The 26605-nt window shown below is 45.0% G+C and overlaps 1 protein-coding gene across 14 annotated transcripts in view; it reads left to right on the forward strand.

The window, feature by feature from the left end:
- DEPDC5 (DEP domain containing 5, GATOR1 subcomplex subunit) overlaps positions 1–26605 on the forward strand; it is a 155889-nt gene that overhangs the window by 100908 nt on the left and 28376 nt on the right. For 7 of the 14 annotated variants that reach the window (XM_033233340.1, XM_033233339.1, XM_033233347.1 and 4 more), the window contains 6 exons: positions 7762–7870; positions 11356–11421; positions 20231–20385; positions 23155–23232; positions 24161–24293; positions 26356–26464. In XM_033233340.1, the coding sequence (XP_033089231.1) occupies positions 7762–7870; positions 11356–11421; positions 20231–20385; positions 23155–23232; positions 24161–24293; positions 26356–26464 (650 nt within the window). Of the gene's footprint in view, positions 1–7761; positions 7871–11355; positions 11422–20230; positions 20386–23154; positions 23233–24160; positions 24294–26285; positions 26465–26605 lie in introns of those variants that run through there. The other 7 variants (XM_033233343.1, XM_033233342.1, XM_033233346.1 and 4 more) reach the window with 4 other exon arrangements.

Here is a 26605-nt window from a genome sequence, read left to right on the forward strand (position 1 = left end):
GCATGGCTGGGGAGGCCTCAGGAAACTTAAAATCATGGCGGAAGAGGAAGCAAACACATGCTTCTTCACATGAGAGCAGCAAGGAGAAGTACAGAGTGAAGGGGAAGGCCCTTGTAAAATCATCAGATCTTGACGGGCATAGTGGCTTACACCTATAATCCCAGCACTTTGGGAGGCCTAGGCGGGTGAATCACCTGAGGCCAGGAGTTCAAGCCAACATGGTGAAATCCCGTCTCTACTAATAATACAAAAATTAATCGGGCATGGTGGCACACACCTGTAATCCCAGTGACTCAGGAGGCTCAGGCAGAAAAATTGCTGGAACCTGGGAGGCGGAGGTTGCGGTGAGCTAAGATTGCACCACTGTACTCCAGCCTGGGTGACAGAGCAAGACTCTGTCTTAAAAATAATAAGTAAATAAAATAAAACCATCAGATCTCATTAGAACTCACTATCACAAGAATAGCATGGAGGAAACCACCCCCATTATTCAGTTACCTCCCACTGGGTCCCTCCCAAGACACATGGGGATTATGGGAACTACAATTTGAGATGAGATTTGGGTGGGGATACAGCCAAACCATATCACTGGGTATGGTGGCGCACGCCTGTAATCACAGCTACTTTGGAGGCTAAGACATGAGAATATCTTGAACTCAGGAGGCAGAGGTTGCAGTGAGCCGAGATTGTGCCACTAAGCTCCAGCCTGGGCGATAGAGTGAGACTCTGTCTCAACAACAACAACAACAAAAAAATTTGAGCCGGGTTTTAAATTTGAAGATTCCATATAAAAATCTGGATTGTATAGATTGCATATGAATTTTTATATTAAAATATACATTAAGTATGACATGGTACATGATATATAATATATAAAACAATATAGGTAATATACTATAATACGCAATCCTCAATTTCATATTGACTGGGAATATAATATACTCAATCTGCAATTTCAGTTACCCAAGGTTAACTGTGGTCCAAAAATAGGCAAGTACAGTGCAATATTTTGGGCCGGGCGCGGTGGCTCAAGCCTGTAATCCCAGCACTTTGGGAGGCCGAGACGGGCGGATCACGAGGTCAGGAGATCGAAACCATCCTGGCTAATACAGTGAAACTCTGTCTCTACTTAAAAATACAAAAAACTAGCCGGGCGACGAGGCGGGCGCCTGTAGTCCCAGCTACTCGGGAGGCTGAGGCAGGAGAATGGCGTAAACCCGGGAGGCGGAGCTTGCAGTGAGCTGAGATCCGGACACTGCACTCCAGCCTGGGTGGCAGAGCAAGACTCAGTCTCAAAAAAAAAAAAAAAAAAAAAAAAAGATATTTTGAGAAAGAAAAAGAGTCTGCATTCACATAACTTTTCTTACTGTGTATGGTATAGTTCTGTTTATTATTAGTTATTGTTGATAATCTGTTACCATGCCTAATTTGTAAATGAAACTTTAGCATAAGTATGTATTTATAGGGAAAAAAACATAGTAGATACAGGGCTTGGTACTACCTTAGGTTTCAGACATCCACTGGGGATCTTGGAACATATCCCCCTCAAGTAAGTGAGGACTATTATAATGCAAAGTTGGCCAGGTGCAGTGGCCCATGCCCATCCTCCTAGCACTTTGGGAGGCCAAGTTGGGTGGATTGCTTGAGCTCGGGAGTTTGAGACCAGCCTGGGCAACATAGTGAGACCCTATCTCAAAAAAAAATTTATAATTACTGTATGAAAATGCAGTTTTGCTTGAGGCCGAGCTCAGTGGCTCGTGCCTATAATCCCAGCACTTTGGGAGGCCAAGGCAGGTGGATCACAAGGTCAAGAGATTAAGACTATCCTGGCCAATGTGGTGAAACCTCATTTCTACTAAAAATATAAAAATTAGCTGGCGTGGTGGTGTGCATCTGTAGTCCCAGCTACTCAGGAGGCTGAGGCAGGAAAATTGCTTGAACCTGGGAGGCAGAGGTTGCAGTGAGCCGAGATTGCGCCACTGCACTCCAGCCTGGTGACAGAGCGAGACTCCATCTCAAAAAAAAAAAAAAAAAATCCAGTTTTACTTGAAATAGTGGAGGCTCTATTAACACAGGATCCACATTTACACCCAGCCACGGTGAGATGGCACTTCAGAAGGGGCATATGCCTTGGGTTCACACTCTGGTCTTAAACTTGTCTTATACACTCAGTCATGCTACCTAGCTGGCTTCTCTAGGCCTTTGAGTATGTGGCCCCTTTATAAACAGTTAAGTGCAACAGTTGATAAGACACTGTTGGGACCACACTTGGTTGGGAGGGCAGGGAGAGTGTGGTGTCATGGGTGGTGGGATTCAAGCTGGCATTGTAGGAAGCAAAGCCTTTACATGGGGGTGGGTGAGACTTAAGGAAAGACAAAACACTGCCTTGGGCCACCTTCCCTGCCCCTTTCCACCTCACAGCTAGATCAGGTTCCTCCCTGTGCTTGCCAGCATCCTGGGCCTATGTCCATCAGAGCACTTACCAGTATTCTGCTGGGAGCTACAGTCATCTGTTTACTTCTCCCTGACTTGACTGTGTGCTCTGAGGCCGGAGGCTGCGTGCTGTGCCTGGCACATAGTAGGTGTATAATGGATATTTATTGAATGATGGAGGAGGAGGATGCTGAGGGTGCCCCTGTAGAGATGTGAGGTGAGCATGTTAGGGGAGGCTACACCTTGACTGTATGGTATGAAGGTCTGTCATGCCCACAGGAACCTGCACACATTAGGCTTTCCAGAAGTAACATTGAACAAGCAAGGGTGAGGTATGATGCAGACGTGGAATTTGAAAGACAGTATGGGAATTTGGACGCTAGGCTGTCCTTATGCATTCTCATGGCAAGAGGAATCCTTTGAAAGTTTTAAAAATTCTATTACAGGCCAGACATGGTGGCTCACTCCTGTAATCCCAACAATTTGGGAGACTCATGCCTGTAATCCCAGCACTTTGGGAGACTGAGAGGTCAGGATTACTTGAGCCCAGAAGTTCAAGATCAGGATAGCTAACATAGGGAGACCCAATCTCTACAAAAAATTGGCCTAGTGTGGTGGTGAATGCCGAGGTGGAAGGATTGCTTGAGCCTGGGAGGTTGAGGCTAGGCTGCAATTAGCCTCAGTAGCACCACTGCACTCCAGTCTGGGCGACAGAGCAAGACCCTGTCTCAATAAAAAATGAAAATAAAAATTTTATTAGAAAATTTCAAAGGGATATGAATAATAGACTGGTATAATAAATTCCTGCTTATCCATCACCCAGCTTCAATGAGTATCATCTCATAGCTGACCTAATTTCATTTCTATCCAACTTATGTTTTCCTTTTCTTTTGTTTTTTTAAATCAAATTTCTGATGCCATTTCCCTTCATCTGTAATATTTTGGAATGTACCTCGGAAAGACAAGTACCCTTTTTTAAAAAACCAAAACCATGGTATTATAATTTACCTTTAAAATTACAGCAATTCCTTAATATCATGAAATAGCCAGTTGGTGTCTTTGGCAGAAGTGTTTTTTTCAGAGATGAGCTCCCTGTGTGGGACGACTTGGTGGGCAGGGGCCAGGAGGCAGAGTCTCATCAGGAGGCTCCCACTAGTCCAGGCAAGAGGCAGCTGAGGCTGGATGGAGGGTGATGATGAGATGGAAAAGAAGGGATGAAGAACACGGCAGGGTGCCTACGGTGAGGGGACAGATGAGAGAAGGAAAACTGGGGTAGGTTGGGTTTGTTACTGAGGGCACTGGGTCTTCTTTTGAAAATATCTTTATCAGACCAAAGGAAGATGCCAGGAGTCTGTATGGCAGTTTCTCCCTGTAACTAATCACAGACTTTTCCCACTGGAAAAGAGAACAAGGAACATATGTTGCTGGGAGGGGTGTCAAGCTGGGGGTGAGGTGAAAGGATCTTATTTTGTCAGTGAGTCATTGTTTAGTATGCACCAAGGAGCCTGTTTCTGCTTACACTGAAGAAGCATATCGTGGGGGTAGTGGTACCCCCAGTGTGAAGGGTGAGATTCTCAGCCAACCCCAAGGCAAGAGGCAGGACAAAGAGATCCAAGACTTCCTCCTTGCCACGGATGACTGCTCCCAGGAGACATGCTACATTTTCTCAATAGAGGTAGAGTAGAGTGAGCCAGACCTTTATATAACATTTGTATAACATTTGCTTGCACAGAATTTTTTATTTATGTGTTTTTGTTTTTTCTTTCACTGCCCCAAACAGATTCTTATGCAAACAGATTTATTATGCAAAACAGCATACAGCGGCATGAAAACGCTTACAAAATTTCACCTGTAGTCCCACCATCTTACGTTACATCTAACCGTGTATATTTCTTCCAGTTTTCTTCCCATCTTTATCTGTAGGCATATACATTTAGTCAGGCTCTTGTGGAAGACAGAAGCCCTGGAATCTTAGCTTTGTGCTGATTAATAGCAGTGGGACCAGTCTGGGCAGCAGGTGCTGGCCAGTGGGCTTTTCTGTTCCTATTAGATGAGGATGACCCAATGACAGCCAAGTCAGGGCAGAGAGAGAGAGAGAGAGATCCCACCAAGCAGATGGATATTCATGTTCTGTCCAAGGTGGCTCTAGTGTGTGCGTGTTACTCAGGCCTTTCTGGGGAAAGCACGCTAGCAGTGAGCCACACTGTGCCATCTGCCTGCAGAGGCGCGTGAAGGGTGTTTGCGTGCTTTTACCCTTCCTGATTCTGTGTAGGCTGTGTCTTTCTCCTGCCCACTCTTCAAGGCCCACGCGGAGCATATATGGTCACTGCCTCCATGGAGGTGTGGCTAGCGCCCCCTCCTGGCTGAACATACCCAAGCATGCCCTCATGTATGTTCTCATGTATACACACATGCATTGTAACTGGTTGTTTTGTGGCAGTCTCGTCTTCCTGAGCCATTAGAAGAGGAGCTTCTAAGGGCAAGGACAGGGTCAGTCTTCTTTTCAGAATCCCTGACTCCTAGTCAGTGCATCAACATATAGCAGGTGACTCAGTACATGTGGATTGTCATGTGCATCAGATGACACATCTGAGTGGTCACCGGGGATGCAAGAGAATCTCACAGCATGCATTTGTGGATGAGACTTAGAGGAAAACACACTGCGTTGTGATAGAAAGAGAGACTGGTGTCAGTGCACAAGGAAAATAATCTAGCACTTAGTCTTTTGTCCTGTGAATTACAACTCAGAGCATCCAAGTAATTGGTGTGGGGAAGTTTCTCTTTTTAAAATATCCCAGCTAATGAATACAGAAGGAATGATGAACTGTCACTGTGTGTAGTCTTTGATGAATGAATGGATCTAGCAAAGATAATCAGTGGCAGCTCACATCATAAGAGAGAGGCAGCCATTCTGGGCCTCCAGGCAGAAGTGCACAGTACCACTTAGGAAGAATAGTGGCCCAAAATTTGACCGAAATCTGCCCAAATCCCTTGATGTAAGTTCTGCTTCTCAGGAAGTACAGGGCACAGAAGAACATGTTATATAATAAAGGGATGTAATCAGCACATCCAGGCTGTGTAAGTTTACACGGCTAATGAGCTACTTTCTTTAACAAATAATTTGCAAGGATAAGGAGAAGTGAAGAGGGGCTTATACCTTAAAAGGACTTAAGATACATAACATATGACAATGTAGGGACTTAGTTGAGTCTTGTTGTTGGATTTTGTTTTTTGTCTTTTTTTTAAGACAGAGTCTCGCTGTGTCGCCCAGGCTGCAGTGCTGTGGCACGATCTGGGCTCACTGCAACCTCTGCCTCCCAGGTTCAAGCGATTCTCCTGCCTCAGCCTCCTGAGTAGCTGGGACTATAGACGTGCACCACCACACCGGCTAATTTTTGTATTTTTAGTAGAGACAGAGTTTCAACATATTGGCCAGGATGGTCTCAATCTTCTGACTTCGTGATCCACCCACCTTGGCCTTCCAAAGTGCTGGGATTACAGGTGTGAGCCACCGCACCCAGCTAAAAAAAATTTTTTGAGACAATTGAGGAAATATTTGACTTTTGAAAAATTTTTAAAACGTTTGCTATCTTTTAGAGATACTGAAATGTTTAAGGATGAAACAATGTGTGAGTTTTGCTTCAAAATATTTCATGTGGGTAGGCAGAGTGTATGGATGAAACCAGAATGCCTTCAATGATATAATTTTGGTAAGGGATATGTAGGGGTTCATTATATTGTCCTCTTTACTTTTGTATATGTTTGTATTTTTTCATAATGTAAAAACAAATTTTAAGGGAGAGTGCAACAGGTTACTATGGAAACAGATTTTTGCATCCCTGGTATGTGATTACTTCCCATTGAGTAACAAAAGTATCAGAATTTAAGATAAGAAAATTGTTGCAAATTGGATTCTCAGGGAAGCGGACTGAGATGGAATGTAGCATATAGGATGCTTATTAAGGAGAGCCCTTGGGCACAACACCTGTGGGAGGGATGGGGAAGAAATCGGAGTGGGTGCCGAGAGAAGCTGGACTACAGCCCAGACCCAGTGACAGCCTCAGGAGATCCCACAGGAACAGCCTAGAACAGCTTTCAGAGATGTGCTGAGTTAGGCTAACAAACACACGTATGCAGGCACACACACACACTCACACACACACACCATTCATTGGCTATGGCAGCCCATGCAGCTGGGGCTGTCCCTGAAGGGGCTGAAAACTGAGACAGAGCCTCCTAGACAGCCCTCCCAGTGCTGGGACAACAACAAGGCCATTGTGGAGGGGGCTGGGCCCTGCCTCGCACTGTCCATCACAATAAGTAATATATATTATAGTAATAATGAAGCACTTAAGACTTTAATTTGAGCCTTCTGAAACCTAACAATAAAACAGTGATATATTAAAGCAACGTAATTTAATCTAAAATAAAGTGTAGTTAATTTTAGAACAGAAAAAAGTTAGGAAAATAAACATGAAAATATTCATTCATGTACATCAGAACTGAGATGAGATGGGATGAGATGTCATAAGGAAACTGTATTTGTCTTGCGTTATGAGATAATGTCTTAATTTGGTTTGGAGGGTGATGTAGCTATGCACATTGGAAAGATTAACATATAAATCCCTTCAAAATATATAGAGAATTAACACATTTTCTCCTGTTTATGCTGCGTGTTAATGCAGTCTTTTTTTTTTTTTTTTGGTCGCAAGGCTGGAGTGCGGTGGCACGATCTCGGCTCACTGCAACCTCTGCCTCCTGGGTTCCGGTGATTCTCATGCCTCAGCCTCCTGAGTAGCTGGGACTATAGGCGTGCACTGCGACGCCTGGCTAATTTTTTGTATTTTTAGTAGAGGTGGAGTTTCACCGTTTTGGCCAGGCTGGTCTCAAACTCCTGACCTCAGGTGATCTGCCCACTTTGGCTTCCCAAAGTGTGGAGTTTACAGGCATGAGCCACCACGCAGTCTTAACATTCAGAATGTGCTTTTGCTGGTATATTAAATAAAAATTGAGAAAAAAGTATTTTTACAAGAATTTAAAAAATGGTGTTCAAACCATGTCAGTTCCCTTTTTAAGGTCATATATAAGCACCAGATGCTGCCAGAATGCTTTTAAAATTGGGTTATTTTCTGATTTACTGTGGAGGACTGGTGATTGTTCAGCACAATGAATGAAATTAAGCATATCATGAAGGGCTGGAAAGGGAAACAAGGCAGAAATGTGTGTTTCAAAGATGACAGCAACAGAGCTGTCTGCATCTTGGCGGACATGGATCCTTTACCAGGAAGCTCTGAGCAAGCTACTGTCCTGTGCTTTTCCTCCTTTCAGGTGCCTGGGAGAACAGCAGGCAGCTGTGCATGGTGGGAAGAGCTCTGCCCAGTCAGCCGAGAGCAGCAGCGTTGCCATGACTCCCACCTACATGGACAGCCCACGAAAGGTAAAGGAAGCCACTGTAGCGGGGAGCTGTCCCTGTGCTCTCAGAGGCTCAGTGTGGAGGGTAAAACAGATAGCCCTTCAGATCCAGGATTGCATGTGCTGAGGCTTTGGATGAATTATACCCTGAACCCTTTAAGGGTTCTATTACTGTTACTATTTTTATATAAGAACTTTCTTGCTCACAGTTGTAAGGAAGCTAACTTCTAGTTAAATCCAGATATAAAACAGTCAGTCATGCTTGTAATTCCAGCACTTTGGGTGGCCGAGGCTGGAGGATCACTTGAGCCCAGGAGTTTGAGACCAGCCTACGCAACATAAGGAGACCCCATTTCTAAAAAAAATTAAAAATAAAATTAGCTAGATGTGGTGGCGTTTACCTGTAGTCTCAGCTACTCAGAAGGCTGAGATGAGGGGATCCCTAGAGCCCAGGAGGTTGAGGTTAAAGTGAGCCATGATCACACCACCTCACTCCAGCCTGGGTGACAGAGTGAGACCCTGCTTCAAAAAAATAAGATACAACAGTTAAGCTAAACTTTGTTGGTTCAATGCCCAAGATCTGGCCTGAGCTTTGTATTTGGCCGTCTGGTTTTCCTTCACCCTCATCTTTAGCTTTCCCAGAGGGGAATAGAAAACTACTGAAGCAGCCTCCACCAGAGCTCTCTCTTCTTTGATAATGAAATTCCCATCAGTTTTCTCAGACTACTGAGAAATACAGTCAAATGGGAGCATCCTGGGGTGGGTGGAAAATACAAAAAACCTGAGACTTTAGGCCTTTATCAGGAACAAGTACAGTAGAGGAGCCGAAAACTCCATGGGTCTTTTAAGACCAATCGACTTGGCTCTGTCAGCTCCTTCTGGGAAATTCGGACTCTGAGATCACTCTGTTGTGATAGGGCGAGTTGACTGTACTTACCACTCTCTTGTCTCTATCACTGGGAGATGAAGGAGATTCAACACATATATGTTATTTTTCAAAATTGTGGTCAAATGATATATCTGTGTTTATTTTACCTCCATATCATGAAAATTTCCCATGTCATGCAATGTTTTACAAAAGCATGATTTTTAAAAATAACTATATAATTTTTTTCTTTCATTTTTTTCCCTCAGCAACCCCAAAGAAAAAAATAGCTATATATCATTTTATCGTGTGAATATGCCTTCATTTATAACTTCTTTTGGTTAAAATTGTAGATGGTGATTTTTAAATGATTTTTGGCATTTTTCTATAAACTTTAAAAATTATTCTACAGTATACCACAGAGTTAAAATGTTGCACTGACCATGCTTGCAATAATTATTTGACCACACCTCTGATTAATTCCTTAGTCTAAATACTAGAATTACACTACATGGGTAGAGGGATTAAAATCTGAGAAAAAAGTATCAGCCGAGGCCGTGGGCAACTTGTAAGCCAAATGTTGGCAAACCTAAATACGTATTTTAGACTTTGTGGCCAAAAGGCAAAACAAAGCTATTGTGTAAGTACGGTATTTCCATAATCATTTAAAATTATTTTTAAACATAATTTTTTTTTTTTTTTTTGAGACAGTCTCGCTCTGTCACCCAGGCTTAAGTGCAGTGGCATAATCTCAGCTCACTGCAACCTCAGCCTCCCAGGTTCAAGCAGTTCTCCTGCCTCAGCCTCTCCAGTAGCTGGGATTACAGGTGTGCACCACCATGGCCAGCTAATTTTTTAAGTTTTTAGTAGAGAGAGGGTTTCACCATGTTGGCCAGGCTGGTCTCGAACTCCTGACCTCAAGTGATCCACCCGCCTCAGCCTCCCAAACTGCTGGGATTACAGGTGTGAGCCACCACGCCCACCCATAAAAACCATTCTTAGCTCATTGGCTGTAAAAAAATCAGATGGCTGGCCAGATTTGGTCTGCAAGCTGTAGTTTACCGACCGCTTCTCTAGGGAGTGGCTTTAAGTACCAAGGATAGTCTGTGTGTAAGGAATGATCTGCTGACCATGAGTCTTTTCACTTGTCCTCCTTCATATGTACGTAAACCTCAGCACCTCTGCTTCTATATGTTCTGGCAGAGAAGGGACACAGTGGAACAATGAGATACAAATCACCCTGTGTGCTGTCCACCAGGTTTTGCCTCTACTCATTGCCATCTTTGAGAATCAGAAACAATGCCGAGACAAGACTGAAAAGCAGAGAAATTATAGTCACAAATATATTAGATTGCTGTTTAGAACCCTCTCCTGATCATCCAGGTGAACACTAAAATCCACATGCATGAGCCATCAATAGGGCCGGAAGTAAACTGAATAGTCAAGGTGAAACAAAATGCTATGAGATGGCCAAAGCAAAGAGCCCTGCTGACATGCTCAGAAATGCCCAACCGTGTCCCCAAGGAACACTTCATGTTAGAATGCGTTGCGGGTGCCTGCATCAGCATCTGCACAGCCACAAGTTTCCAAGGTTTCGTATTTGAGTTTGCAGTCACTTATAGGAAGTGGCATCAGTATCAATAAAATGGGCACCTAAATATTTCAGTTATTCTACCTTTGGAATTGAGGAAAAGTTCCAGAAAAGCAGAGAACTTGAGATGTGTCATGTGCCATTCCTGAATTTCTATGATAACCAGGCATAAAAAGTAAAAAGATTGCAAAAGGACAGAGGGTACTACTTCAGAATGATGGAAGGAGGGGTCACTGAAAAAGTCCTCTATGTGATTTTTGTTTCACAGACATGGCTGCTTGAACTCCACATGGGTAGGGTAGGGAGGGAATGACAGCTTTAGAAAACCCCTCACAATGTGAGTGCTGTGTATCTGACATTATATATATCTTAGCTTGCTGATGATTTTGTTACACAACCAGTGGAGGAGAAGGTATGGCTGCTTCTGTATCCCCTGTTTGCTAAAAAAACTAATCAAGAACTTATCCTGCCTTGAATCCTCTCCTCCCATCTGGCTGCCATGTTTAGTAACAGGCAGAAAAAGCTTCATGGCTCAATGTATCTCTCCAAGAGGGTGACTGGTTACCCAGCCAGGTGGGAGGCCAGGATATTGCCACCAAAGCCCTTACCCTGCAGCCCCACCAAGCTGCTCTGCGGCCTTTTCATCTTCCCTGGCATAGATCTGAAGGAATTTCAGAGCTATGTGGGAGGGTGAGAGCATCCAAGCCACGCTCTGATGAGACCAGAGAGAGCTTGGACACACCTTCCAACCTGGGTGCTTTCTCCCACACAGATGGGATATTCTGCCCAGGAAGGTGTGAGTTTCTGCTCATGCTTTGCATTTGGATATTGTCTTTCTGGGTGGATCTCTCTCTCTCTCTCTCTTTCTTTTTTTTTTTTTTCTTTTCCCCATCCTCTTCATGTGTCCTTGTTTCTCTCCTTCCCTCCTTGTTTTTATTTTTATTTTTTGTTTTTCATACCTGTCTCCTTCCCCTGATGGTTAACCACTGGTACACATTCTGTGTCTTTGCTTCCTTGCACCTGCTGCTGCTGCTTCCTCCTCCTCTGACTTCAGGATGGGGCCTTCTTTATGGAGTTTGTCCGCAGCCCACGCACAGCATCATCCGCCTTCTACCCTCAGGTTAGTCCAACTCCAGGGCTTTGCATGCCTGTCCCATTGGCAGACGCCATGAGCTGGCCTTCTGTTAGGCTCTGAACACATGGCATTGGGCTGCAACTAAATTTGGGGGGCAGTTGAAATTGAATTTGGTCTCAGAAGTGTACATTCTCTTCCATCTTGTTTGTGGCGGCGAAGCGGGGATGGAAGATATTAATGTAGAAGAACATACGATTGTATCAGTGATGACTTTCTCATCACTGTCTGTTTCACATAGTTGCCACTGATTCTTTGCCAGTTTGCAGCATCTTCACTTTTAGGTTTTATGAGCAACATGAAATATGCTTACTTTAGGGCTGAACACTTATTTTTTTCTCCTCCCAATACAACCGGATAAATTTATAACAGTGTGGCAGGAAGTGGTGGAAAAACACAGCAAATGTTTATTAATAGGTGTGTGCTACTTCATAGGTCGAAGGTGTAGCTCACCTAGCTTCTGGATTTCAGTTAAATTATTTGTCAGTTAAAAGATTTGGACCAGGCCGGGCACAGTGGCTCACGCCTGTAATCCTAGCACTTTGGGAGGCCGAGACAGGTGGATCACTTGAGGTCAGGAGTTCAAGACCAGCTGGGCCAACATGGTGAAACCCCATCTCTACTAAAATTACAAAAATTAGTCAGGCGTGGTGGCACATGCCTGTAAGCCTAGCTACTCAGGAGGCTGAGGCAGGAGAATCCCTTGAACCCAGGAGTCAGAGGTTGCAGTGAGCCAAAATTATGCCACTGCACTCCAGCCTGGGCAACAGAGCCAGAGTCTGTCTCAAATAAATAAATAAATAAAAATAATAAAATAGAATTTTTTAAAACGAGAAAAGAAAAAGTCATTAGCTGGTTAAATGGGCATACCACTAGTGAGTGACTGAGCTCCTACATCATTCTGCGCACTGCACTGGGAGGGTAAGGGTTTAGTTAACATTGGAACAGGTCAGAGGTACCATGCCTTTCTGTGCAAATCTTCAGCTATCCCCACCTGCCTCTTCCCAGTCAGCGGTGTAACTATAGGCAAATCTCTGTAAGGACCTTTGAGTCCTAATCTAAGCAACATCTCTAAACTCTGAGTGTGGGTAGAGCACTGTATTTTTGGTTTAAAACAAACATTGGTTGATCCAGACCTTTTACTTTCTTTTTTTTAGAGGTAGTGTCTTGCTCTGTTGTCCAGGCTGGAGTCCAGCCTTAGCCTCCCAAGTAGCTGGGATTATAGATATGAACCACAATGCCCAGCTAATTTTTAATTTTTTTCGAGGTAGGGTCTTGCTATGTTGCCCAGGCTGATCAGCTCCTGGTGTCAAGTGATTCTTCTGCCTTGGCCTACCAAAGCATTGGGATTACAGACATGAGCCACTGTGTCTGGCCATTAACCTTTTACTTTGTGGTTTTTTGGTTTTTGTTTTGAAACAGAGTTTCACTCTAGTCGCCCAGGCTGGAGTGCAGTGGTACAATGTTGACTCACTGCCACCTCCACCTCTAAAGTTCAAGCATTTCTCCTGCCTCAGCCTCCCGAGTAGCTAGGATTACAGGTGTGCACCACCACGCCCAGCTAACTTTTGTATTATTAGTAGAGAAGGGGTTTCACCATGTTGGCCAGGCTGGTCTTGAACTCCTGACCTCAGGTGATAGGCCCACCTTGGCCTCCCAAAGTGCTAAGATTACAGGCGTGAGCCATTGTGCCCGGTCACCTTTTACATTCTTACAGGAGACTGTTATGGAAAGTTTTAGACTCAGGAGAGGCACACAAATAAGGATTATATTACCCATTAGGTGTTTTGTTGAAAAGGCGGGAAGTGAGGTGGGAAGATCACTTGAGCCCAGGAGAATAAGACCAGCCTGGACAATATTGGAAAACCCTGTCTCTAATTTTTAAAAAAATGTATACATTTAAAAAAAAAATTATATTGGGAGGCCAAGGCAGATGGATCACTTGAGGTCAGGGGTTCGAGACCAGCCTGGTCAATATGGTGAAACCCCATTTCTAATAAAAATACAAAAATTAGCCCAGCATGGTGGCATTCACCTGTAGTCCCAATTACTCAGGAGGGTGAGGGAGGAGAATTGCTGGAACCCGGGAAGCAGAGGTTGCGGTGAGCCGAGATCATGCCACTGCACTCCAGCCTGGGCAACAGAGTGAGACCCTGTCTGAAAAAACCAAAAAAAAATCTATCAGAGATAGTGAGAGCTCTCTGTACATACACAAAATTAAATTGTACTTTTTCTTTATGTTTATTTTTTATTGTGGTAAAATACACAGAACATAAAACTCGCTTTGTGTATTTTCTGATGTGCAGCATAGTATGGAGGAGGGAGGCCAGTGGAGTCAGATGGCTGCTTTCTTTTTTCTTTTTTTTTTTTAGACGGAATTTCACTCTTGTTGCCTAGGCTGGGTGCAATGGCACAATCTCGTCTCACTACAACCCCAGCCTCCTGGATTCAAGTGATTCTCCTCCCCCAGCCTCCCGAGTAGTTGGGATTATAGGCATGCACCACCATGCCTGGCTAATTTTTTGTATTTTTAGTAAAAATGGGTTTTCACCATGTTAGGCTGCTCTCAAACTCCTAACCTCAGGTGATCCACCTGCCTTAGCCTCCCAAAGTGCTGGAGTTACACTCATGCCTGGCCCAGATGGCTGCTTTCAAATCTTGGCCTCTATGCTATGTCAGGGAGCTATGTTAGTCCTGTGAATTAATCTTCTGAACCTGTTTCTTTATTTAAAAAAAAAAAAAAAAATTTACTTTGTGTGTTTCTTCATTTGTTAAAGGAAATAAAAAATAATTTCTTTGTAGGGTTGTTCTGAGGATTAGAAATAATATCCATTTCTCAGCTGCACGTGGTGACTCGCGCCTATAATCCCAGCACTTCGGGAGGCCAGATTGCTGGGATCTCACTTTTTTTTGAGATGTAGTCTTGCTCTGTTGCCCAGGCTCAAATGCAGTGGCGCGATCTCAGCCCACTGTAACCTCCGCCTCCTGGGTTCAAATGATTCTCCTGCCTCAGCCTCCCAGGTAGCTGGGACTACAGGCATGTGCCACCATACCCGGCTAATTTTTTGTATTTTTAGTAGAGATAGGGTTTCACCATGCTGGCCAGGCTGGTCTCCAACTCCTGACCTCAAGTGATCCGCCCGCCTTGGCCTCCCAAAGTGCTGAAAGTGCTGGGATTACAGAAGTGAGCCATTGCGCCTGGGCTAATTGTGTATTTTTGGTAGACATTGGGTTTTGCTGTGTTGGCCACGCTGGTCTCGAACTTCTGACCTCAAGTGATCCACCTGCCTCAGCCTCCTAAAGTGCTGGGATTACAGGCATGAACCACCACACCCAGCCGTATTTTTTTTTTTTTTAAATCTTATTGTGTGTCTATTTATTAGTAGCCTCACCTTTTTTGGAATGATGTAAGATATAAAAATATAAGTAACACCAGGCACAGCAGCCCACACATGTAATCCTAGCACTTTGAGAGGTGGAGGCAGGAAGATCCCTATTAGTCCAGGAGTTTGAAATCAGCCTGGGCAACACAGTGAGACCTTGTCTTTACAAAAAATTTAAAAAAAAAATTAGCTGAGTGTCCTGGTGCATGCCTGCAGTCTCAGTTATTTGAGAGACTGAGGAGGGAGGAGTGCTTGAGTCCAGGAGGTGGAGGCAGCAGTGACCATGATTGCGCCACTGCACTCCAGCCTGGGAGACAGAGCAAGACCTGTCTCCAAAAAAAAAAGAAAACAGAAAAAAAAAAAAAATATATATATATTTGATGGACACATAGAGGAAGGAGGCTGCCTCTGTGACAAAATTCAGATCAATTGAGATAGCAAATTCCAAGCACCTGCTGGGTGTAGGGCTGTGCCAAGTGCTATGGGAAATAACAGGGATGAATAAAATCCTTTATGAATATTAATGCCTGTCTTCTGCTCACCCCTAGATGGCAAGCTTCATGAGGGCAGAGAGAAGGTTTTAATTTGGGATAATATTCTCCTTCCCTGATCTTGACCTTGGAGAACATCTGAGCTGTGGGTCTGCAAGTTATTCCCAAGCTTTCCCTCTCTGTAAGGCATAGGGGATTCTGTCATGGATCCCTTGCAATGCCTCTGTCTGCCTGGCAGGAACTGAGTGACTGGAAAGCAGGAGCCCACTTAGCCCGTTTGTCTCCGGGTAAGACAAAGCAGAGTGTCATCCTTAGCAGCCTCCAGGCACAGTGGAGAGCTGGGCTGGCAGATCCAGCTGTTTCCTTGTAGCTGATGACCCTCCAGCATGAGAAAGTGGGGCTGTGACAAGCCCACAAGGTGCAAGGTAGAAGACCCGTGGGGGGCGCCTGTGGTGGGTGGTGCTCATCTCAGAGGCATCTCTAACAGGGCTCCCTCCCTCACTTTCTCCTGTAGCTTGGGAGTGCCAATACGTGGGGGGAAACTGGGGATTGGTGCTGCTGCTGCTGAGAGGTTTGGGTTTTTTTTTCATCAAACACCAGACTTAGATTTTGCCATTTTTTCAATTAATGTCTTCTTTCTGTTCTAGGAGCCAATCTTGGGTACCACATTGCCTGGCTTCCCAGTCTCTTCTAATCTGTGACTGTTTCTCAGGCTTTCCTTTTTTCCTTTTTTTTTCATTTTTTTTTTTTTTTTTTTTTTTGAGACAGAGTCTCGCTCTCGCTCTGTCACCAGGCTGGAGTACAATGGCGCAATCTCTGCTCACTGCAACCTCCGCCTCCTGAGTTCAAGCGATTCTCCTGCCTCAGCCTCGCAAGTAGCTGGGATTACAGGCACACACCGCCACGCCTAGCTAATTTTTGTGTTTTTAGTAGAGACAGGGTTTCATCATGTTGGCCAGGATGGTCTCGATCTCCTGACCTTGTGATCCGCCCACCTCGGCCTCCCAAAGTGTTGGTATTACAGGTGTGAGCCACCGCGCCCAGCCCTTTCCTTATTCTTTGAAATGACCCTCACTGCCTTGAGGAGTCCTGGCCAGGTGTCCTATAGAATGTCCCCAAATCTGGGTTTGTCCACAGTTTTTTTTCATGGTTAAACTAGAGTTACAGCTACTCAAAAAGATACCCCAGAGGGGAAGTGCCCTTCCCATCATGAGGTACCTGAGATCCACACAACATCACTGGCGATGATAACCTTCATCATTCGTTCATCACTTGGTTAATGTCATATTTGTTAGCCATATCCACTATGAAGTTACTATTTTTTCCTTTTTTATACTCCATTTTTTGGAGGCACGTCACTAAGTCTAGCCTACTCTAAAGCAGAGGAAGGAGTATCTACATATGTTAAATGGAGTCCTTTTTTTGGACAGTGTTCATAAGATTCTTAAGATGAAAGACATCTCCCTCTGCTTGGCTCTTTACCAGGCATCTACGTGAGACATCTGCCATTCCGTCCATCCCACCTGCCATTTATCTTTATTCACCACTGATCTTATTCCAAAAGGTTGCTTCATGTGGATTATGGAAGTAAATGCAGCCCCTAAAATAAAAACATGACTAGATGGGGGAAATTCAGGTAAAGAAGAGAAATTAGACAGGATGTAATATAAGGCCTTGTAAAGTAGATAGAATTTTGTGCCAAATTCAGCTCTGAACCTCCTGGTAGCCACTGAAAAGTGGGAAACCTCTGTTCCAAGACTCAGAGTGATTATAAAATAAAGACAACCAGATTCCTTGGGAGAAGCATAACTTTTCCTGGTATTAAGAGCTAAACAAAATGCCTTTTCTGTACGGCCCCTTAAAAGATAGACATTGTGTGATACATAGATAGAGCAGAGGTCAGGAAACTATGGGGCAGATCTGGTCCACCATTTGCTTTTGTAAATAAAGTTTTATTGGAATAGAGCCATGCCCATTCATTTACATATTGCCTATAGCTGCTTTCTCACTTTCTTAGTCAAATTTGAGTAGTTGTGACAGAGACCATGTGGCCCACAAAGCCTGAAATATTTACTCTCTGATCTCTTGCAAAAAATGTTTCCCAATTCCTGATCTAGAGGACAACGCCTTAACCACCCCCCACCCCCGCTCCCACCAAAATAGGACTGCAGGACTAATGTGCATTTCTGGTAATGGCCTTCAGGTTAGGCTGGTAGAGCAATTCTTGTATAGTACATGAGAGAACCCCACTACAGGGGCCCAGAAGGCAATGCCTAAGAGCCACTCTTACATGCATAAGAGCTGGGTCTAGTCCCCTTTATGTAGCTTATTCTCATTTAAATTTATGGCATGGTAAACCTTACTGGTTAAAGGCAGGTGGTAATTGGTAATTGCAAGCTGTCTCTTGCTGCATTTCTCTGTGTGTTTATGGTGCCAGCAAAACCTGTGTGGTTTTTTTTTTTTTTTTTAACAAATCATTGAGCCTGCTGTAGAACAGCAAAATGGTTCTATCAGAACCAGGAGGAACTTTACCCTCCAAGGGACGTTTGATGGTATCTAGAGACGTTTTTATTTGTCATAAGTGGAGGTTGGGGCTGATAGGTGAGGAGGTATTACTAGTATCCAGTGGGTAGAAGCCAGGGATGCTTCTGAACATCCAACAATGCACAGGACAGCCCCCTACAACAAACACTTATCTCACCCCAGAGGGCAATAGTGCTGAGACTGAGAAGCCTTGTTTTATTTTCTTTATTTCATTTTATTTTATTTTTTTCAGACAGGGTCTCTCTCTGTCGCCCAGGCTGGAGTGCAGTGGCAGGATCCCAGCTCACGGCAACCTTTACCTCCTGGGCTCAAGCAGTCTTCCCACCTCATTCTCCCAAGTAGCTGGGACAACAGGCGTGTGCCATCATGCCTGGCTAATTTGTGTATTTTTTGTAGAAATGGGGTTTCACCATGTTGCCTAGACTGGTCTCAAACTCCTGGACTCAAGTGATCTACTCGCCTTGGCCTCCCAAAGTGCCGAGATTACAGGCGTGAGCCACCACACCCAGCTGAGAAGACTTGTTTTAGAAAACAATTTTTGCTAACAAAATATCTGATAGAAAGATGCCTTCTGGAAGTACCAAAAAACCTCAAGTTAGGAGGTTCTAAGAGCCTTACACTTTTCCAGAATTGCTCTGAAAGGCTTAGTCATTCTCTTCATATACTTGCTATGAGTATAACCTTTGATGCATGCTGCTGGGCTTCCAGGTGAACAGGTCATAATCCTGCCTCCAGGACCCTTAAAGGAGATACAACAACATTACAGGCTGGTCACAGTGGTTCACATGTGTAATGCCAGCACTTTGGGAGGCTGAGGCGGAAGGATCAGTTGAACCCAGAAGTTTGAGATCAGCCAAGGCAACATAGCTAGACATTCTCTACACAAAAAAAATAGTCACGTGTGATGGTGCATGCCTGTAGTCCCAGTTACTTGGAAGGCTGAGGCAGGAGGATTGCTTGAGCCCAAGAGTTTGAGGTTACAGTGAGATGTGATGGCACCACTGCACTCCAGCCTGAGTGACAGAAGGCAACCCTGTCTCTGGAAAAAAAAAGATACAACACCATTACGTGAGGCACAACTCAGCAGCTACCAGAAACTCATAGAGGTCCAGAGTAGAGAGGGAGATGGATCTGCTTGGAGCCTGGGGTGGAGTGAATCAGAGAACAGTTTGCTAAGGGAGCAGCGTTTAAAATGGCCCTAAAGATTGATGGGATTAGCCAGATGTGTTGGCTCCCACCTGTAATCCCAGCTACTTGGGAGGCCGAGGCAGGAGAATCACTTGAACCCAGGAAGCAGAGGTTGCAGTGAGCAGAGATTGTGCCACTGCACTCCAGCCTGGGTGACAGAGCAAGATTATGTCTTTAAAAAAAAAAAAAAAAAAAAAAGACTGATGGCCTTTTAGCCACTAGTTGTGGAGAAGAGCACCCCAGGGTGATATGGGGCACATAGACAGGATTTATACACACAGGGTTTCATTTGGCTGGAAACATACACGTGGGTGAATGGTAGGCAGTGTGGTGAGATCTCACGTCAAGCCAATGTGGCGCAGGACCCTTGATGTCCTGTGAGTCGGTTTGCAGTGTGGGGGTTCATGGGGAGACTTGAAAGTTTTCAGAGTAACAGAAGGATGGGATTGGAACTGTTCTTAACAGATGATGCAAATAGAGCTGGCTCACAGGTAGGGTTTTTGAGGGAGAGGCTGAAATCAGGGGCCAGTTAAAAGAGTGTTACAGCCCTCCCTGGCCAGAGGAAGTACAGGCATGATTTAGAGATGCATGTGAATCTGCAGAGGGCAGGCCACAGGACTAGGCCTGTCTTTAGATGAAAAGCTGGAGAAGAGATGGCTCTGAGAGTTGAAGCTGAGCAACTGAAAGATAGAGGAAAGGAGGTTTGGGGTGGTGGGAAAGGGTGGGTCACAGTGGACAGAGGATGTGCATTGTGATGTTCACCTATTTCTCTCTAAATGTGGTCTCTTTCAGTCCTGCTGTCCTCATAAGGAGTGATTCTGACTTCTCTACTCTTTCTATGGAGATTTTTCTTTAGTGTAAATCTTGTTTGAGGCAGGTATTGAAGCGATTTCTTTGGTCCTGGGGATTTACTGTGAAGAGTGGCCTCTCGTCTGCCCTGGTTTGGAGGGTTGGAGTTCCCAGCTGCTCTGATAGAAGGCAGTGCACACAAGACTGGGTAGAGTCTCTAGACTCCTTTAGCTCTGCCACTAAGGGACCAAGGGAAAATGGGAATGAGAGGAATAGAAAGGATTGCATTAATTTTTATTTTTTGTGAATGCTTATTGAGTGAATAAGCCAGTACAACTTATTTACTGTGTTTTCCTGTCGGTTATTTTGGGATTCAAGTATTCGTTTTAAAATCTCCTGCAGGTATCTGTGGACCAAACAGTCACTCCTATGTTGGACAGCACCAATTTGGGCATAAGCACAGGCCAATCCGTGGACAGAGGCAACAGCCAGACCTTTGGGAACTCCCAGAACACAGGAGAACAGGGCTACTCCTCCACAAACTCCGGTGACAGCAGGTGAGATTCAGAGTGGCCAAACTCGTGTTCCTGGGGAGTAGGAACATTCTGATCTCAAAGGCTGCAGAGGCTGGAAGTCCAAAGCTCTGGGCTGAGTTCTGACTCTGCCACAAGTCACATGGGACCCTGGGCAAGTTAGTCCTTACCCACATCTGTATGGTGGGAGTAATGATCTGTTTCCTGCCGTCCTCACAGGATAGCTAAGAGGTTCCCACAGAGACATAGGAAAATGTCAAGCGTCACGCAGGAGTACAGGGCTTCTGGAAGGGGCCCCTGCCTAATCTGTCTTGTTCACTGTGGTGCCTGTGGCACGATGTCTTGCATGTCATAGCATGCAGTCAGTAAGGAAAAGAACAAACAGTGGATGAATCACTAATTGTGGCCAAACATGACTGTTCTTCTATTCCTTAGTATCCGAAGGAAAAGGAAGCTTCTGTACTTCATTTGCTCGAGCAAGTGCACCAGCTTTTAATGCTGTTGTCAATTCTGAGAAACCTTTTTATTTTCTTTCCAGCTGTGTTTGCTTTATAATAATTATGTCCCAGTCTATTCTTTTTTTTTTTTTTTTGAAATGGAGTCTTGCTCTGTCACCCTGGCTGGAGTGCAGTGGCGCGATCTCCACTCACTGCAAGCTCCGCCTCCCAGGTTCACGCCATTCTTCTGCCTAAGCCTCCCAAGTCGCTGGGACTACAGGCACCGGCTACCACACGCAGCTAATTTCTTGTATTTTTAGTAGAGATGGGGTTTCACCATGTTAGCCAGGATGGTCTCGATCTCCTGACCTCGTGATCTTCCCGCCTCAGCCTTGCCTCAGTCTGTTCTTACTGACTAAGCAGTCCTTGGCAAAATGATCTAAAGATACTTAACTTTTGTACCCCTGTCCCTGAGAGCAGAAAGTTCTCTGGGGCTGCTTACTTGACTGACCTCTGTCAGGAGTCACTCTGTTTCCCTTATGTCATAATTTCTGTGCTGGCTTAATCTTTGTCTCATCTACTGCAGCCTGTTCATTCTGGCCAGTAGAGGTGAAGGTCACTTCAGAAGCAGGAGCAGATCTGGACTTCGCTGCTCCCTACCTTCACTCATGCCCATATCCCCATCAAGCCTACCTGGCTTTTTGCTCTAGACGTGGAGGAGATTGGAGAGGCTGCCCATTGCATAGAAATTGAATGCATTTATCGGCTTCCTCATTGCTTACAAGGGTAGAGCAGTAGGTTTTCTTTTGCTTTCAGAAGAAGTGAGGAATCAGGGGTGTTTAGGCTGGAGGTGAAAAGACCAAAAATGACATGGCGGGTAGAATCAGGACCAATGACTGAAAAATACAGAGAGGAGATACTATTTCATGATGAAGAACTTACTAGCAGTGGGTCCTGCTGCATGCAAATGGCCTGCACTTAGAGGAGCCGAGTTCTCTGCCATTGAAGATGTTCACACAGATAGGGCAGCCTCTTGCCCAGACTTGTGGTCTCAGCAGAGACTCAGGCGTTAGAAGGAAGTTCAAGGGTCTTTGAAAGCTTTTTGTAACCCTGAAATTCTGAAATGCTTCCAGTGATTTCTGGACCCTCTGAATAGTCAGGAAGAGTAGTCTGGGACTGAGGAAAGGGAGAAGTTCAAAAAACTTGAGGAGCTTCTGGATAAGCCCCGCAACCGGCCCAGTTTGATATGGTGGGTGGCCACTCAGCTGCTGAATATTAAGCATGTTTTAAGGGACCATCACACCTTTGAGCAAGAATGTGGACAGCAGGTGGTGGAAAGGGCTTTGGAGAGAGACTGACCTGGATTCAAATCCACATCCTGGTACTTCCTGGTACTCTTTGACCTTCAGCAGTTCCTTTAGTCAGTTTCAAAGGGTTGGTGTCAATTATTTTAGTATTGTTTACCGCTTTGGGCTTCATGTGTGTCAGCCCTGTACATGTGCTCAGCATCGTATAAACATTCGCCTCACATCAGCCCTCAAAGACAGGAGCAGCATTAACCCCATTTTTCACATGGGGGTACTGAGGCCAAGAGAAGCTGCATAGCAGGTTAGTGATGATACTGGGATTCCGTTCCCCATGCTCTTACAGTGTTACCTAGTCCTCTCTGGTCAGGATTCAATGAAGCTACCTGTGAAACGCTCTTGGGGTAAACCCAGAGCAATCCAGGAGGTTTCTTGGAAGTGGTTGGGCCTTGGGCCTGAGGAATATTATTAAAAGGAGAGATGCTTACTAAGGGCAAGTTTGGACACAAAAGTACTTTGAATTCTAAATGTGGACGTTTTATTTTTTTATTTTATTTATTTATTTGAGACAAGAGTCTCGCTCTGTCACCCAGGCTGGAGTGCAGCGAGTGGCACGACCTCAGCTCACTGCACCCTCCACCTCCTAGTTTCAAGCGATTCTCTTGTCTCAGCCTCCCAAGTAGCTGGGACTACAGGCGCACGTCACCATGCCTGGCTAATTTTTGTATTTTTAGTAGAGATGGGACTTCGCTGTGTTGGCCAGGCTGATCTTGAACTCCTGACCTCAAGTGATCCACCTGCCTCATCTTCCCAAAGTGCTGAGATTACAGATGTGAGCCACCAAACCTGGCCCTAAATGTGTACATTTTAAAATAGGAAACCCCCCATGAGATATCCCCCTGTTATAGCTGTTTGGAATTTACTAAAATGCCTTTAATGTCAACATTGTCCTGGTTTCTGGCTGCATAAGAAGGGGAGACTGTTCCTAATATTCGTGCTCTTGACTGCATACGTGCCATCTTGCTTTGCTGACCTGACACCTTGTGTTACAGCTCTCAGCAGCTGGTGGCAAGCTCCTTGACCTCATCCTCCACCCTGACAGAGATCCTGGAAGCCATGAAGCACCCCTCGTAAGTGGCTCATCACAGTGTAGGGTTGGAAGGTTCCCAAAGGCCTGTGCCATAGCCATGCTCAGGCGGTGTGGTTTGGTGGATTCATACATCGCTTGTACTTCTCACCAGTTTTGAGACCTTGGGCAAGTCGCTTGACCTCTCTGAGCCTCTGTTTCCTTGTTTGTAAGATAGGATTTTTTTTTTTTTTTTGAGGTGGACTCTCACTCTGTCACCCAGGCTGGAGTGCAGTGGCGCCATCTTGGCTCACCCAACCTCCACCTCAAGATGGGGTTTTTTAAAAAGAGATATTTCAGAAAAGGAGTTAAGCCACAGGGTTCATGTAAAGATTCCATGAAATAATTATGTGAGGTACCTAGTATAATGCCTGACAAGTATAGGTATTCTCTGAATGTCAGTTCCCATCTTTTCCCCTCCCCCTTCTCCTTTTCCCCCTGTAACAACTTCTTTGATTATTTTTTTTTTGAGACAGAGTCTCACTCTGTTGCCCAGGCTGGAAGACAGTGGCATGATCTTGGCTTACTGCAACCTCCACCTCCCAGGTTCAAGTGATTCTGTCGCTTCAGCCTCCCAACTAGTTGGGATTACAGGCACGCACCACCATGCCCAGCTAATTTTTGTGTTTTTAGTAGAGATGGGGTTTCGCTATGTTGGCCAGGCTGGTCTCAAACTCCTGACCTCAGGTGATCCACCTGCCTCAGCCTCCCAAAGTGCTGGGATTACAGGCGTGAGCCACCGTGCCCGGCCCCCTTGTAACAACTTATTTTGTCCTCTCATGGGTATTTCTCTGAGTCTAGGAATAGCATAGGGACACTGCTTGATGGTATTAAATGCTCTAGTGGGAGTCCCTTCTTTTTCATCTTTCCTTCCACTTATTGCCACGGGGCATACACATCCCCTGCTCCCTGCTCACCACAATGGAACCCAGGACAGGAGTCCAGCTGCTCTCTGAACAGAAGGGCCTCTCACCGTACTGCTTCATCAGCGCGGAGGTGGTGCACTGGCTGGTGAACCACGTGGAGGGGATCCAGACACAGGCAATGGCCATCGACATCATGCAGGTGAGACAGCAAGAGGAGCCCACAGAGCTGTTTGCTTAGGTCCCGAAAAATCAGGGCCTGCCTTAGAAGCCATCACCCTTTCCAGTAATGAGATCTACAGGTTGGGGTGAAGATTCATTTTTAATAAGTGGGAGGCCTTTCTGGAACTGATGAAAGAACAAGTCTTGCTTTGAAATACACTGTATCTTGACTTAAAAACCGTGCAGAATTTATTGTCTGAACTGAAATGTTTTGGACAGAATCTGTGCACTTACAAATCTCAGAGAAATCTCTATGATTTTTGGGGGAATGCCCTCCCTCTGACCTCAAGATCCCTATTTCCCCTGGTCAATGCATGCTTATTCAAGACTTAATGCTGGATTCAAGGCTCTGCCCCACAGGCCTTCTGTCACCTTTTACTTACTCTGTCAGAGCTCTTAGCACAACAGCATGAAGATCTATCTGTCTCTCATTTGTCTCCTGCCTCAGCCAGCTCCTTGAGGGCAGGATTACCTCTTATTTTCCATTCTGTATCACCAGTGCCAGGCATGTTGTTTGACACCTGGTAGGCACTTAGCACCATGCTTGCTGGATTTAATTGCACTGCTCAGAAGTGGAACTCTGGAATATGGCACAACTGGAACAACAAGGAAATGGGGAAGGGCCAGTTGATTGAGCCAGTTCATGCCATCCTGTCTATACAGGGGCCACAACTGGAAGTCAGTAATGTTTCCTCACCAGCTGGGTTGTCGTCATGGAAATGTTAAAATCAGTAACTGATTTGAATAAGCATGTGATTCTCAGTTCTCTCTTTGAGGGTCTTGATGTGCTGTTTCACATAGCCTTTGCCGTATATACTCTCATCTCCCTGAGAATATGATTTCCTTATTCAAATAATGGAATGCTACTACAGAAGTTAAAATGAATGAGCTGAAGGTGCATGTATCAACATGGATAAATGTCAGAAGCATGATGCGGACTGTAAAACCAACTTACAAAATGATATTATAATATGCCCTTTATTTAAAAATTTAAAATCCCAAAAGAATACCTTATATTCTCTATCATACATTTTTATATAATAAAATTATTTAAGAATAATATTACACTAACCATTTATTTCTGGGGAAAGGAAGATTAACGGGAGTGGGAGATTCTATGGAGATTTCTTTTTTTTAATAAAAATATCTGAAATCAGTATAGAGAAATGTCAGATTTGTGAAAGCAGAATAGTGGTATATGTGGATTTCATTTTTATTTTTTTGAGACAGAGTCTCGCTTTGTCACCTAGGCTAGAGTGCAACAGTGCTAATCTCAGCTCATTGCAACCTCCGCCTCCTAGGTTCAAGTGATTCTCCTGCTTCAGCCTCCCGAGTAGCTGGGATTACAGGCATGCACCACTACACCAGCTAATTTTTGTATTTTTGGTAGAGATGGGTTTTCACCGTGTTGGCCAGACTGATCTCGAACTCCTGGCCTCAAGTGATCCACCCCACCTCAGCCTCCCAAGGTACTGGGGTTACAGGCGTGAGCCACTGCTCCTGGCCATCTGAATTTCTTTTTTTTTTTTTTTTGAGACAAAGTCTCACTCTGTCGCCCGGGCTGGAGTGCAGTGGCCGGATCTCAGCTCACTGCAAGCTCCACCTCCCGGGTTTAAGCCATTCTTCTGCCTCAGCCTCCCGAGTAGCTGGGACTACAGGCTCCCGCCACCTCGCCCGGCTAGTTTTTTGTATTTTTTTTAGTAGAGATGGGGTTTCACCATGTTAGCCAGGATGGTCTCAATCTCCTGACCTCGTGATCCACCCGTCTCGGCCTCCCAAAGTGCTGGAATTACAGGCTTGAGCCACCGCGCCCGGCCCATCTGAATTTCTTTATGCCCTTCTGCATGTTTGAAATATTTGTTGATGATATGAGTTTACATTTTAAAATATAATATATATCAAGTATGACATGTCTAATCTGGGGGTGGAGGGTAGGGTCTCCTCAGTGCTCCTGTCACTCCCTTGTCTCCAGAGCATGACTGAGGGCTGCCCCTTCAAGATGCCCCTCTGCAGGAATTTCAGAGTTTCAATGTCTCTCCTAGAAAATGCTGGAAGAGCAGCTCATCACACACGCATCTGGCGAAGCCTGGCGGACCTTCATCTACGGCTTCTATTTCTACAAGATAGTAACGGAGAAAGAGCCCGACCGAGGTCAGAGCCGAGGCGAATGCGGTTGCCCACAGGGGCAAGTGTTTTTCCTGGTGACTTGCTCTTTCACATGATGGTGCTTCCTGAGCTGCATGTGTGACTTTGTATTATAAGTTGACAGATCTGTCGAATTCCTTGAACCTT

The sequence above is a fragment of the Trachypithecus francoisi genome, unplaced genomic scaffold (assembly GCF_009764315.1).
Source record: "Trachypithecus francoisi isolate TF-2019V2 unplaced genomic scaffold, Tfra_2.0 Lachesis_group14, whole genome shotgun sequence".
Taxonomy (NCBI): Eukaryota; Metazoa; Chordata; class Mammalia; order Primates; family Cercopithecidae; genus Trachypithecus; species Trachypithecus francoisi.